The 13,115-nt window shown below is 40.3% G+C and overlaps 1 protein-coding gene across 4 annotated transcripts in view; it reads left to right on the top strand.

The window, feature by feature from the left end:
• The window catches only part of LOC139712646 (homeobox protein Meis1-like), a 176,290-nt gene that overhangs the window by 21,277 nt on the left and 141,898 nt on the right, over window positions 1-13,115 (top strand). For all 4 annotated transcript variants that reach the window (XR_011709577.1, XR_011709576.1, XR_011709575.1 and 1 more), the window contains exon 6: window positions 82-258. Coding sequence is in view for 1 of the 4 variants with exons in the window: in XM_071624454.1 (XP_071480555.1) it covers window positions 82-258 (177 nt within the window). In the remaining 3 variants the exon portion in view is untranslated. The remainder of the gene's footprint in view (window positions 1-81; window positions 259-13,115) is intronic.

Genomic DNA, 13,115 nt, shown 5'->3' with positions numbered 1-13,115 from the left:
TGAATCTACTCTTGTTGCTGTGATGTTCTCTACAGTCATAGTTCTGATATCACCCTTTTCCCTTTTGTTCCTCCTCCTCAGGTGCACGAATTATGCGACAATTTCTGCCACCGGTATATCAACTGTTTAAAGGGAAAGATGCCCATAGACCTTGTTATAGAGGACAGGGAGGGGATCGGCTCGGTGAAGCAAGGAGCCGCATCGCCGACCGAGGTTGGTTCGGACAACCACAGCGAATCAAGGAGCCCGATGGATCAGGTGAGAATTACGTACCTCTCATTGCAGTATTTACATGTAGTAATCTTAGACTCTCTCTTGTTGCATTCACACGACAGTTCTTATCTTTAAGATGAACTCAATGTTCTAAACTTTGATGATTAGTTTCAAACTATGATGCGTGTCTACATGACACATAATCTGTAAGTTTAAACTTTCAAGCAGGACTCCCACTTCATTATTAAACCAGAGAACAAGAACAAAGGCTTACACAAGTGATCGTGATACCCCAACGATACAGTAGTGACAGCAAGGACTAGAGGTTGACCTGGAAGTATTTAAAAGGGGAAATGGGATTCACGGAGAGGTCGCACTAACTTTCAAATTCTTTGACTATCTTGTCCACACAATGCTACACTATGAGTGGAGACCCCCTGTGGCTCGTGGATGGAGCATAAATCTGAAGAGATCTTGTGGTCCTGATCATCGATGAATCTATAAGATTGCTATTAAAACCCTATTGTGTGTCTCCTCATGGTTAGCACCACAAGCTAATCATCAAAGTCTAAAACTTTGCCTTAATCGTTGTGATTGGAAATGTCGTGTGAACCTAGCTTATTTGTGCATGTTACTCTCAACAATTTGTTACATAAATTATGCAAGAATGAGTCCATCATGTGCTGAGATGAAATCAAGCATCATATAGGACTTGGAGCAACAAGCAGGAGCAAAAGTTTATGGAAGGGGAGATAAGAAATAGCAAACACAGGAAAAATACTGGATATTTTGCTTGATCTCATCATGCCGTCTTTCTCAGGAGTGATAGTCCGGGATGTCTTTAATGGCTAGGAAGATGATTATTATCACAACCAGCAGTGGTGGATCCGGGGGGGGGGGGGGGGGGGGGGGGGGCAAGCGGCGCACGCCCTCTTTATTTTTAGTTAAAAACAAAAGAAATAGAAATAAAAAAAATAAAATGAAACCCAGAATTCCTGGATCTGCCCCTGCCAGTCACTTAAAAGGAGACTGACAATGCTGTTAACACAATGTCATCGATGACCCGTTATGCACTGACAGTGTAGTTTTATACATTTTGATCATTCGGTCACGATGCCTATGTGACGAGGCAAGCACCATGGAGCTTTGAAGCTAGTGCCTGATCTCTGCAATCTGCGGGCTCGCACTGCACATTATGTCCGCACACGATCCATCCAAGATCGCGCATATAATGCTCGTATCTGTAGTCAACATCCTTTTCAAGGTTTCTTCACTCTGCCAAGAATTGTGTGACAAATCTTGTGATTTTTTATATTTTATTTTTTATTTTTTATTTTTTATTATTATTATTATTTCTTGTGTTTTTTTTTTGGGGGGGGGGGGGGGAGGGGTTAGACAAGCTGGTATCCTACAACCAGACTTTAAAACTTCACACCCTGCATGGTTTAAGGATTTGGGGGATGGGATTGCGACAACATCAATCTGGACAACAGCCAATATTTTGTGGTATTGTGAGAAAATTATCTGTTATGTACAAAATTTCATAGAATGAACATTCAGTAAACAGTAATGCTTCTATGAAAATAGAGTTAGATGAAAGCTTGTTGTTTGTGTTCGTATGGGGGGGGGGGGGATGTGTGTATCACTACTCCCTCAAACTTGTTGATGCGTGGTGTAAATATTGATACCTCCTATCCCAACATTACGTTAGCAGGAAGCCTTCAAAATGTTCATTGTGACATATGATACTTGTTTGCTTGCCGCAGCACACTTCCGCCTTCTCTGGACGCTTTGATATCGTGACATTATCTTTATCTTTGTTTTCCTTTTATTTTGTGACAATTGTCTAATGATTACTAAAATACATTGTCATTCCAGTGGGATAATTCATAAAAATCAGTTGACACTACTTCATATATTCCTTATTTATATATTCCTGAGATATGAAATGTCAATGCATTCATCAACAAATCACATAATCTGCATTTACCCAGGGAAAGATCTTCATTTTGATTTGAACTTCTTGTTGATCTGGGCAGCCAATGCTAATTTCCTCCCTACCTGTTTCATACTATAGTGTTACTAAATAGATGTAGGGTTCACTTCAAGTACAGCAATTTTTCTCCCCTTTAGCTCTTGCACCCTTTGTTTATATGATTTTGCCTCTATTAAGTTGATGTAAATGGTGGAATGGGTTTTCACTTCCTAAAACATCACTTTTGGCTATGTGTGCATATGTATGTATGTGACTTGAGCACACAAATATCTCCAACGCAACACTTAGAATCAAGTTTATGACTATGTCAGTCATGCGTTCACTTTGTTAAATGGAGGTATAGTCATAACCGACACTTCCAATTATGCTCGTGCTGACAGCCATTGTATGGGGTAGTTTCTTGCATTTTTTTTTCTTTGGTAGAGGGAAGAACTTTTTAAGGTGCTGTCATCTGTCACAGCGAGACTTTGACAAAGTTTGGTCAGGGTAATATCGTTCAACACGAACCTGTCACTGGTTGACAGGTATTGCTACCAAAAATGCCATGATATGGAGGATAGGCTTTTGTTTGATTTTACTCTCACCCTCCTCTCTTTTCTTTAATGCTGGGTCGAAAGTAATATGAAATCAAACACAGAACTCACAGTTCCTTCCCCCCCCCCCCCCATCGTAACAGGAAGATGTAATTTTGAAATGATGACTGCGCCTTCTCGCCTGTCAAACCCTAATGTAATGTCAACATTCATGTTACTTTGCAGTATCAAAATTTGATTCGGTCCCTTTTGTTGACATAGGCGTTCCTCAATGATGCCTTTGTGATGATGGCAAGGAACACTGATGCTTTTTCATTTTTTTGGTTGGTTGGTTGGTTGGTCGTCTCTGAGCCACTTTAAGTGGACCTCCAAAGACTTGTCTCTATTGGTTGAAGTATCAGTAGTGGGCTTAGTTTAGAATTAAGTGCCTTCTCTTATTTCATTTTTAGGTTTTTGGTTGTCGATGTGTGTGCGTTTGTGTGTTATATGTGTTTGTGTTGAAATTGTGTACTTCAAGATGTCTCTTTACTACTTTGCCTTTATCCAACCTTCTTACATAGTCTTACACTGTACTACTTCCTCAGCTCATGTGGCTTTGCAACCATGTATGTCCAGGTATAATAGCATAGACCTCTATGTGATTTGATGAGGAAAATGCATTTTTATAAAAACAAATTATGGTAGTTGCATACTCATAACCTTGATAAAAATATTGAAATAATGAAACATTTGAACTCTCTCTGATATTTTGATTATGCCACTATTGCTCAGTATGGCTTACAGGAATGTAAGGATTATGACTACAAAAGGTGGAGTTTGGTGATGTGGTCCACAATATAGTTAGAAATATATATTTCTATTTTGTTTTTCTTTGAGGTGCATCTGTTTTTAATATTTCCACACAAAAAAAAGAAACAGTACTTCAGTGTCCATCAGTGTGTAGTTTGCTGCCATTTTACCATTTTTAGGATTTTGTTTTGCTAAATATATTTTTCCATCTTTGAAATTCATGCAGGATCACATTGGAAGCCATTAAATATAAAGGGATCACTCTATATCTTTTGATAATATTAATAATGAATATGATAATAATAAAATCAATATCTAGACATTTGAAATAAGGGTAAATTGATTTTGTAGTTACTGTGCTGCTGCTGCTGATGACATGATCAGCTGGATTTAAAGAAGCAGTCGGGACAAGTTTGAATTAGCAAAAATATGCATTGAATTGTACACCCTAGGGCATCATCTACGTTCACATTATTTCCCCCTATTTGCAAATGGAATACATCTGTATATGCAAACTAAAAGAAGTCTTTATACCCCTAACATCTATTTTAGTGATTATTATGATTATATCAACGATGTAGGGGAAAGAGGGGAGAAGGCAGAATAATGCCACATGGGCCAGAATAATAGAGAAAAGACACGTCATTGTAATGTATAGCATGGGCAGAGGCTATGCCTTCCCATTTGGGATAGAGGGTTTTTTTTCTCTTTTTTTCCCAATGTTTATTCACAAATAGAAATTAGCTCACTTTTTTGAGAGCATCATCATTCAAAAGTAACATGAGTCCACATTTAGTCCACATTTAGTGACTACTTTATTTACCCAAAGGTATTTGTACAGACACCTATGTAATCAGATCAAGTTCTCACTTTGCTGAATTTTGAATATATATATTTATTTTTTTATATAATTCCTGTGATATAACCTGCAAGACAATTATATTAATGCCAAATTGCTCACCATCACCAAACTGTAAATGATAAGTGAAGTGTTTGGATTGCTTTTGGCATTGGCAAAACACTTCACAGATCAGTGTCATGGGTAGACTAGTATAAAGATATAGTTGTGAAATGCTGTGCTTCCGCTGGTGTACACGTGTACATGTCTGTACATTTTGCCTCGTATGGTTTTATATGATGCTTTATAAAACTATCTTTCATGCATTGATTATTTTTTTGTTGTCATTTGTATTTATTATTAATATTATATTTTTTCATATGATTCTTTCGATTCTATATTATGTTTTTCCTCACTTTAAACAAAAAAACCAACCCAACCCAAGCAATCTCAAGGGGATAAAAAAACATGCAAATTAACCTGTTGAAGACGAGTCCCGAGTATACTCGGGCAGGTGTCTATGGGAAATGCATGTTGTAGCAAAATTAATCTGTCCTCAATGGGTTAAACAACTCACAAAGAAGTGTCTCAATCAAGCAGATTGTGCTCTCCTGTTTTCCATGTGAGTGTGTTTCAGACATATCTATCTATTTTGAATCAATAGAGGCCACATGTTGTTCTGTTTCTGCTTGCAAAGGTGAGGGACAAGCTGTTCAAAAGTCAATAACAAAACAAAAAAAAATCAGAACACATTTCAAGCTTTAAACTGCTTGTTTCTCGACAGGGAAACCATACAACCATGTTCTAATAGAAGTACATGTATTTACTCACACCACAGTCATTTCATTTTTCAGACCACTGGACAGCTCCTCATTGGGAACCTTTATATATCATCGCTTTTTGAAATTTACAATATTTTGTATTTTCCTTGGTTTTTTTTCTTGAAAGTTGGTTTCTGTAGCATATTCATAGGACATGTTTCAACAGTAATTCATGTTTCACAGACTTCTCATCTTGATCCAACCCTTCTTCTTCATTCTTTTCCACATTTTATTTTTTCCTGCGTGGTTTTCCACCTTTTGTCCATTTATAGTCTTTGATAAAGACTGTCACATTTTGCGTGAACATGTATGCAACAGACGGAAGCGTAGGTACGTGATATATTCTGTGATATAATTGCTTTAAGGTCTTTAACTGCTTTATAAATGAAGCATGGATATGTGAAGTATTGTAGGTGCCCCACTTGGAAATATCATTAAATGATGAGTGGATGACATGATGAAAATCAAATTTCCAGAGCAAAGCAAATTCAAGGTGACATGTGCAATGATGCAACTTTTGCAAGTGAATTAAAACTTTTCAACATCATCCCATTGCTACAGATTTAAAAAAAAGATGGTGGAAATTATTAGGGAATCTCTAAAACAAATACTATGTTAAAAGATTTGTAACAGTGATATGCAATCCTGTATTTCTATTCATTTGCATATTTTTCTATGAAAGCATTTAATATACTTGGTTGTTGGATCCTTTTCTTCCTCTCCCATTTAAGTAAATTTTCATTCAATCTTATGATCAAAATCTGTTGAGTTACTTTCTTTTTATATGTTATGTCAATGTGATAACATTATGTAATCAATAACAATTGAGTGTTCCCTCTGCTGGATTGAGCATGATAGGTGTTTTCATGTCATTAGTGCAGAAGAAAAGAAAATCATCTCGTGAATTTATTTTTTACATTATCTATATGCCGTAATTCTTTATAGGCTAATCGGTAGAAGTTATACAATTAAAGTAATTTTTGCTTTGACACTCGTTACTGCTAGGCTTTTCAAGGCTTACTGACCTTTCATGCATGGCTGATAAATCATGTTGGTACTCTCCAGCAGCCTGTAAGAGGAGACTAGCTAGAGAAAAGAGTAGCATTCAGGTAACAATAGGGCATCATGAGGCATACGAGGCATTGTGTGACTTGAGTGAATGCGCCCCCCTTCCAACTTATAGGTGGGGAGTGATCATGCCAATAGAAAGGGGGTTAAAAAAAAAGAAAGGTGGACACAAGGGGAGTCGGCAGAATGCCTCATTCATACCTGGTATCTAACCCCCCTTTACAAGAGATACCAAAGTAAATGACCCATTTTCTGCTCCACAAAGCCCCCCTTTTCCATCATTGTCCGTTCCTTCACCTATGAAAACCAGGTATTTTTATTGATGGCAACTGCTTACAAAAAGTAGTAGGACTTCGGGATGAAGAAAGGAGGGGGAAAAAAAAGAACATAGCAGGAGAGGGTGCAATAGAGGTCAGAGATGTAGAAAGCGATGGAGGTAGTGTAGCAACGAAGAGAGTGGAGAAGTGCACTAACAGCATTAATAGGTCTGACGTTGTCCGTCTCTTGACAACTGTCTAATTACTGGGGCACGATGTCTTGTTCTGTTTGTTCGAGAAACAAGAGAGTTGCACATTTCCACTACTGCTTGCATCCTTTCCACTTGCAGCCATCTCCCTATTCGACCCCCAACCCCGGTAGAAAAAAAAATGGGAAGAAAATGTATGAGAATTGTCAACTAGAGTGAGTGAGATGGAGTTTGCATTGGATCACCACTGCATTACGTAGGGATGTCGAAAAAAAAAGGACCTTGTCAACTTTTTCTTGGGCAAAGGGGTAATCAATCTTCTTCTCAACCCATGTAGAATGATTTGGGAGTTTCCAAGTTGGCCAAACCTCGGATGGATGAGAATGGGTGAAAGGTACAGTGAGATTGTCTGAGGTTTGGAAATAGGAAAGGTGGGGGGGGGGGGGGGGGGGAGTGGATGCGCATGTCAGAGATCTAGAGGGAGAATGATACCATAAAAGATGACAGCTTTAAGTTTGGATGAAAGCTCTGGTGCTCTGATCCTCGCCCCCCTTGTTCATCACGATGCACCTCCGAGCCAAATTGAGAAAACGGAGCACGAACATAATGTCTCTTGATGCGGTGAGGAGATAGAGCCACGAGAGGAGAATGGGGGGCTATATTCATGCGTCTCAATTTAGAGGTTCTTTGACAGGCTCGGCCATTCTTAAGCCACCGATGTGTGCAAATGATATAGGGAAGAATCCCGTCTCATTAATTTTGATTTGAAGAGAAAGAAAGAGGGCTGCTTTGTGCTGGGCTGACAGTTATAGTTTCTGGAGGCTTAGTGAAGCAGAGCGGAGGATTGGGGGGACTTAGAAAAGGGTTTACCCCCCCCCCCCCTTCCTCCCTTCCTCCCTTCCCCTACTCTAGCAGAAGAAAGGGGAAGGGGGGGGGGGGAATGTTGTCGACATGACCAACAAAATACCCCCATGGTGTGAGTTACGACTTGTCTCATCTTATTGAAGACAAATCCAGTCTTTGGCAGAAGCATCTAGCCGACACCAGAATGCTGGGCTGTTCCTGTGTCACTTGCCAAGTTGAAGATGAATGATCACTTTTTGACTTAATCCTTCAAAACTGTGGATATGATTCATCCATCTGCATCCATGCGAGAAAGCTATACGGATGCCCGTTGTACTTTCTATGTCACCCCCCGCCCTCTAAAACCACTCGCTATTTGCATCGAAAAAAAAACAAATAGTTCGCCCATTTGTCAATGGAAGAAAGCCCAATCCATATTCCTCCATCATATCAACTTGGTGAGCGTCCATGACCATGAGTATGAGCACAAACACTGATCCTAAAAAAAAATATCAAGGTAGAGAAGTGCCTTCTTACCTACTGTTTGAAGATCCTCAATGCATATTTTATTTGTAGAGTTCATTATCCACAAATGAGTCTATTGCCTCCCCCCCCCCCCCATTCAGTCTCTGAAATAAAAACAAAAACAAAAACAGGCAAACTACTGTGATATTATAAGAGAACATGTTGCACGCAGAACTATTGATTTAACAAGAAATGTTGTTCATGGCCTGATAACATTTCTAAATGTATTGTTATCAGTGTGCAGAGTTCCATAATTATGTATGTGGCCAGTTTATTATTATTACCTGTATGAAGAGGTGATAATCTGTTGAGCAAAACAAACCCTCCATCCACAAGATGCCAGTAAGTTTCTGTGTATTTGATACATGATGCATTGATGCATATCCTTATTTTCCCCATAGGCAAAAGGATTGAATGCCATGCTTGCAGCCAACATTATACTAGGCATCAGTTTCTCCACATGTAGGCCTACTCATCTTCACATGGAGGATGTGAGAGGCAGTGCTTTTTCATTTCACTTGTTGATGATGACTGAAACTTTGCCAAAATGCAAATCATTTAGCAACTTCATGTGATAGCGACACAGACAGACAGAGAGAGAAAAAGGGGAAATTATTTCAAAATGAAAAGCATCTGCAATGAAACCTTGAGGTTGCAGGAGAACAGTGCAAAGTATGTCCCTGTATAGCTTGTGTTATGGAGTGCTTAATCCAGTAGGGTCAGAGGTCGAGGAGAGTTACAGGGGTCAGTAACCTCCAGCAGAATGTGACCCCACTGAGAGAACCCATCCACAAAATAACATGGCGAAGAACTGCTGGGGCTTTTGCAACTTTGATCAGAGAGCGAAGAGGAGGGGCAGGGAGAGAGTGGAGGGGGATTAGTCTAACAAAAACCAAACAACTTGCTTGTGTTACTCTTTGGTTGGTATGTGCGGCGATCAACCCCAATTCCGTGCAAGTGAACAACATTATAACAAACCCAATTTGTGCAATCCAGGAGTATTGTAGTTCTACCAACAAATCTATGTTTCATAAGGAGGATTCTATACAGAGGAGTGGTGGAATATGCCACGATGTTAGCAGATTTCTCCATGCTTTTCTATCCTGTACTACAAGTGGAGGTCACAATTACAAAGTCGTACTCCCACAAACTTTTGCACAAAAATTGTAACAAACAAGCACACATTCCTGTCGAGTAGAATACAAACTGCATTACCGCCAAAGTCAGGAGGGAAAACTCAATAACAGTTTTAATATTATGCCACAGTCAGTGGGAATCCTTTGTGAATGACATTGTCCATTCCCATTTGAATACATTTTTCACAAATATGTGAATGCCTCCCCCAACTGGGTGCATGTCTGCGAGAGGAGAAATGTGTTCTGAGTCTGTGAAAGAGACTAACAAGGAATGTCCAGGCCCTCATTGTTAGTTCCAAGGTCGGTGAGGTCATCTGGGCAAACCAAATTAGGCGATGACCTTTGGTGTTTGGAATGTCAGCTGTGGGTTAGGGAGAAGTGAAAATGGAGCGGGGTGGAGAGAAAAAAATAGAAAGAAAGAAAGAAAGAAAGGAAGCTGGTGGTAATGTTACATGTTACCTCCTGTTGGACCAATGTGGCAGATACTTTGGGTAACTAGGGTTAAAGGGACCTTCTGTTATTTGCAATGTCTGTGATAAACGACACTGGTACACTTGAGAGTGAATCTTCCTACTCATTCCTTAACTTTGGCACAAAATGCACCATGACTGTGAATTTGGAAATAGTTAGATGTAGGATGTATGTACGCCACCAAAGGGATGAGATAAGAAATTAGTGTTGACAGGATAACTTGCAATTATTATTCTGTTAGTTTATTAGTGTAACATCCTGTTTGTTAACGTTGTTGAGTTTGAATAAATATAGAAGGATTCAAAGGCTCGTCCGGTCGAGTACTTTTGAACCAGAACATTTTCAGTGTCATATCATATCATGATTGAAACTTATACAATAAAAAAGATGTTTATTCAACCGAATCTGTACATAAGATTTAAACTTTAATTCAAATGTGAAATCCTATAACCCCAGTTTTTTTTTATGTCTGTTTCCTCCAGACGAGGATTCATTCCTTCTGTGTGCCAAAAGGCAGTATAAAGCAAGATGCAACATGTCAAAATTTACTGCACAGAGTGGAGTTGACACCTTCTTGTGTGCATCAATCTGTATGCATTAGCCAAGTGCAACGTTTATAATATATGTCATTTCTCATGAGTGAACATTCTAGAAAAGAAAGGAGAGTTTTGGTCCCATTTTGTTTGTGATTAGTCATTAGCTCTAGCTACTGTTATGTTGTTCTTTGTTTATTGCTGCTGGTAAACTATTAACCATGAATTGTCTGCTTGGAATGACTATGGAGGAGGTTGGATGGGAGGGACTCCATTGCTGAGATATGTAGCAATGTATAAGTGATCCTCGACGTAACTGTTTCTGTGACTCTGTGAGTGTCAGAAAAGCAGAAATCTGTTCATGATTGTTCATTTGATGCTGTCGCTCTGTAGGCCTATCCTAATTTTGCGAGTCAATAAATGTAAAGCCAGATTTACAATATCACTTGATATTGAGCAGGTTTAAAATAGCACCGCAAGCATGGCTATTGTAGTGATACTTGATGATATGATTCCTTTTCTGTTCTCAGCGGTCACTGTACTGAGATGACTGTCATAATATTCTCAATGTGTAGGCCCCTAATTCTTATTCTGAAATCAAGACACTCAGTGATCTTTTGTGTAGGTAACATATTCTTACTATTTTGGTTACACTTGTACCATAGATGATGATTTAGTGTTACATGGCACAGTGCTTGTAAACTATGCGCCAAAATCTACCATGCATGTGGAAGTGGTACAGGTATGCTACTGGTTTGCATGCTAGCCATCATACAATTTTGAATTGGCCGGCCTAGTGCTGATGAGAAAAGTGAAGGGGAGGTACATGGCAGTGTGTGAATCACCGTGGACACACCAAACACGCCATACCGCGTACTGCAAGTGCTAACTTGGCTGGCACCCTGCTTAACTAGCAAGTGACGGTGCACAGTGCAGGCAGCAGCAGCAGCTAGACAATGCTGGGAAGATGCAAAGCAGGAGGGAGGTAGGACGGAGGCGAGGCAGCTAGGCAGGCAGGCAGGCCGACCTGCTGTTGGGCTAGCTGGCTGAGGAGGAGGAGGAGTAGTTTGTAACTGGCCAGTTGTGTACAGTGGGAAGAGAAGTGTGCTGTCCCACGTAGTAGTCAGTCAGTACAAGAGCGTCATTGTCATTCGACGAGATGACTTGGCCCCCATAATCTACCACTTCTTGGAGTGGCTTGAGCAGCATTAACCCCCTCCCTGCAAGGAGAGATGAAGTAGACAAACAGAGATAAAGAAATAGGAGGAGGGGTAAACTATGGAAGACATACAGGGGTGGGGATGAAATTGGACCATAAGGCAAGAGGAATGCAGGAGGATGGAGTTTATCGTCATGGAGACAAATCTGAGATTATGATTGTCACATCTTCCAAGAATTTCTTTGGCTTGTTAAGTAAATAAAGATAGTAGAAATGAAAATGGGGAGAGCAAGGAACAACAGGCAAAGGAATATCATAGGCTGAATAGTATTTCATAGAGGGAGAAAGGGAGAGATTGATAGGCAGAAGGAGAAAGAGAAAGTTGGGGAGGAGGAGGAGGAAGAGGAGGAAAAGGAGGAATAGAGTCTGCAGAATGCTGAGAGGCAGAGACAAACTCAAACTATTGGTGACCCGAGTGACCCTGCATTGCCTTCTGGGATCGTGACTGTTTACTGCTCTAAGTTCACCTCTCCTCTGGAAGGAAAAAAAAAATCATAAAAAGGGGGAACAGACAGGGTTAGGGAAAGAAAACAACAACCAAAAAGTCACGATGCAAAATGATAGAGGGGCAGCAAAAAAAAAAAGTATTTTCCTTTTCCCTCCTCATTTTCAGTCTTTTCTGCATTCCAGAAATGCAACTTTTTCTGCGTGATCCCAGCTTGTATTGCACATTCTGTACAACAACGCTGCAGTCATCCAAAAGGTCTGCCATGATGGACGACCATGATGTAAAGTATACCCCCAAAAGAAGGGCAGTTTGACTGAAAGAAGAAAATAAGAAGGATGGGTGAGGGTGGGGGATGGGTGAGACTTTAGGGAGGGAAAGGGGAAAAAAAATTGGACTAGTTTATATACATAGGGAAGCCTGGGTCTCATGACAGTAGACAAAGGATTTGATGTATAAAAGCAGGGCCGTGTCACAATAGGTCAAAGGCTCCCCATTCACTGGAGTCAATGTATTCTAGGGGCTTTGTCATGCAGAAAATTGGAATTTAGGGGATTGCGCCTACCTCCGAATGTGACCATAAAAAAGTCATTCTGCGGGAGAAGATTAAAAGATAATATTTTTGCGCATTTGTTTTTGTTCCTTCCCCCCCCCCCCCCCCCACCGTCTGCCTTCATATTGTTGGTGCTGTCGCTGAACTTGCAACATGGATTTTTTTTTTGGGGGGGGGGGGGTGGGGACGGGATGGGTTTGGGAAAGGAATGTGCACCCAGCGATCAAGTGTATTTTCTGTTTAAAGTTACTCCCAATCTCTGATTTCACGGGGGTGAAATTTTATGATCAAATAGGCAGAAATCAGGCAAATTTTGCCCAGGCTTTCAAGCCGCCCGCCTGGTATTATTTCGCAGCCTTCTCAGATAAACAGTCAATATCGGGACCTCTTGAACTGAATCCTCTTTTCTCTACCGTCCCTTCACTTCCACCTCCCCATTGCCAATTTCTCAGGCGATGGTAATGAAAAGGGCCAAAAAAAAAGGGGGGATGGGAAGACGCACAAAGCATGGTCATGTCAGTGTCACAAACAATTATGCATTTCTCCCCTCACTGAGTGTTCGCAGTCGCCAAAATGAACAGAAATTATGGCCCTCCGCGCGTGCGCTGCGGTTAATTTGCATTGAGAACGTCTTCAAGAAATGCCATAACTCATAACCCTGACTTC

The sequence above is a fragment of the Diadema antillarum genome, unplaced genomic scaffold (genome assembly GCF_040938485.1).
Source record: "Diadema antillarum isolate AM-2024a unplaced genomic scaffold, OU_Dant_1.0 seq00001834_RagTag, whole genome shotgun sequence".
NCBI classification, from domain to species: domain Eukaryota; kingdom Metazoa; phylum Echinodermata; class Echinoidea; order Diadematoida; family Diadematidae; genus Diadema; species Diadema antillarum.
Note: the sequence above shows the minus strand (reverse complement) of the source record. Positions and strands in the feature narration are given on the sequence as shown.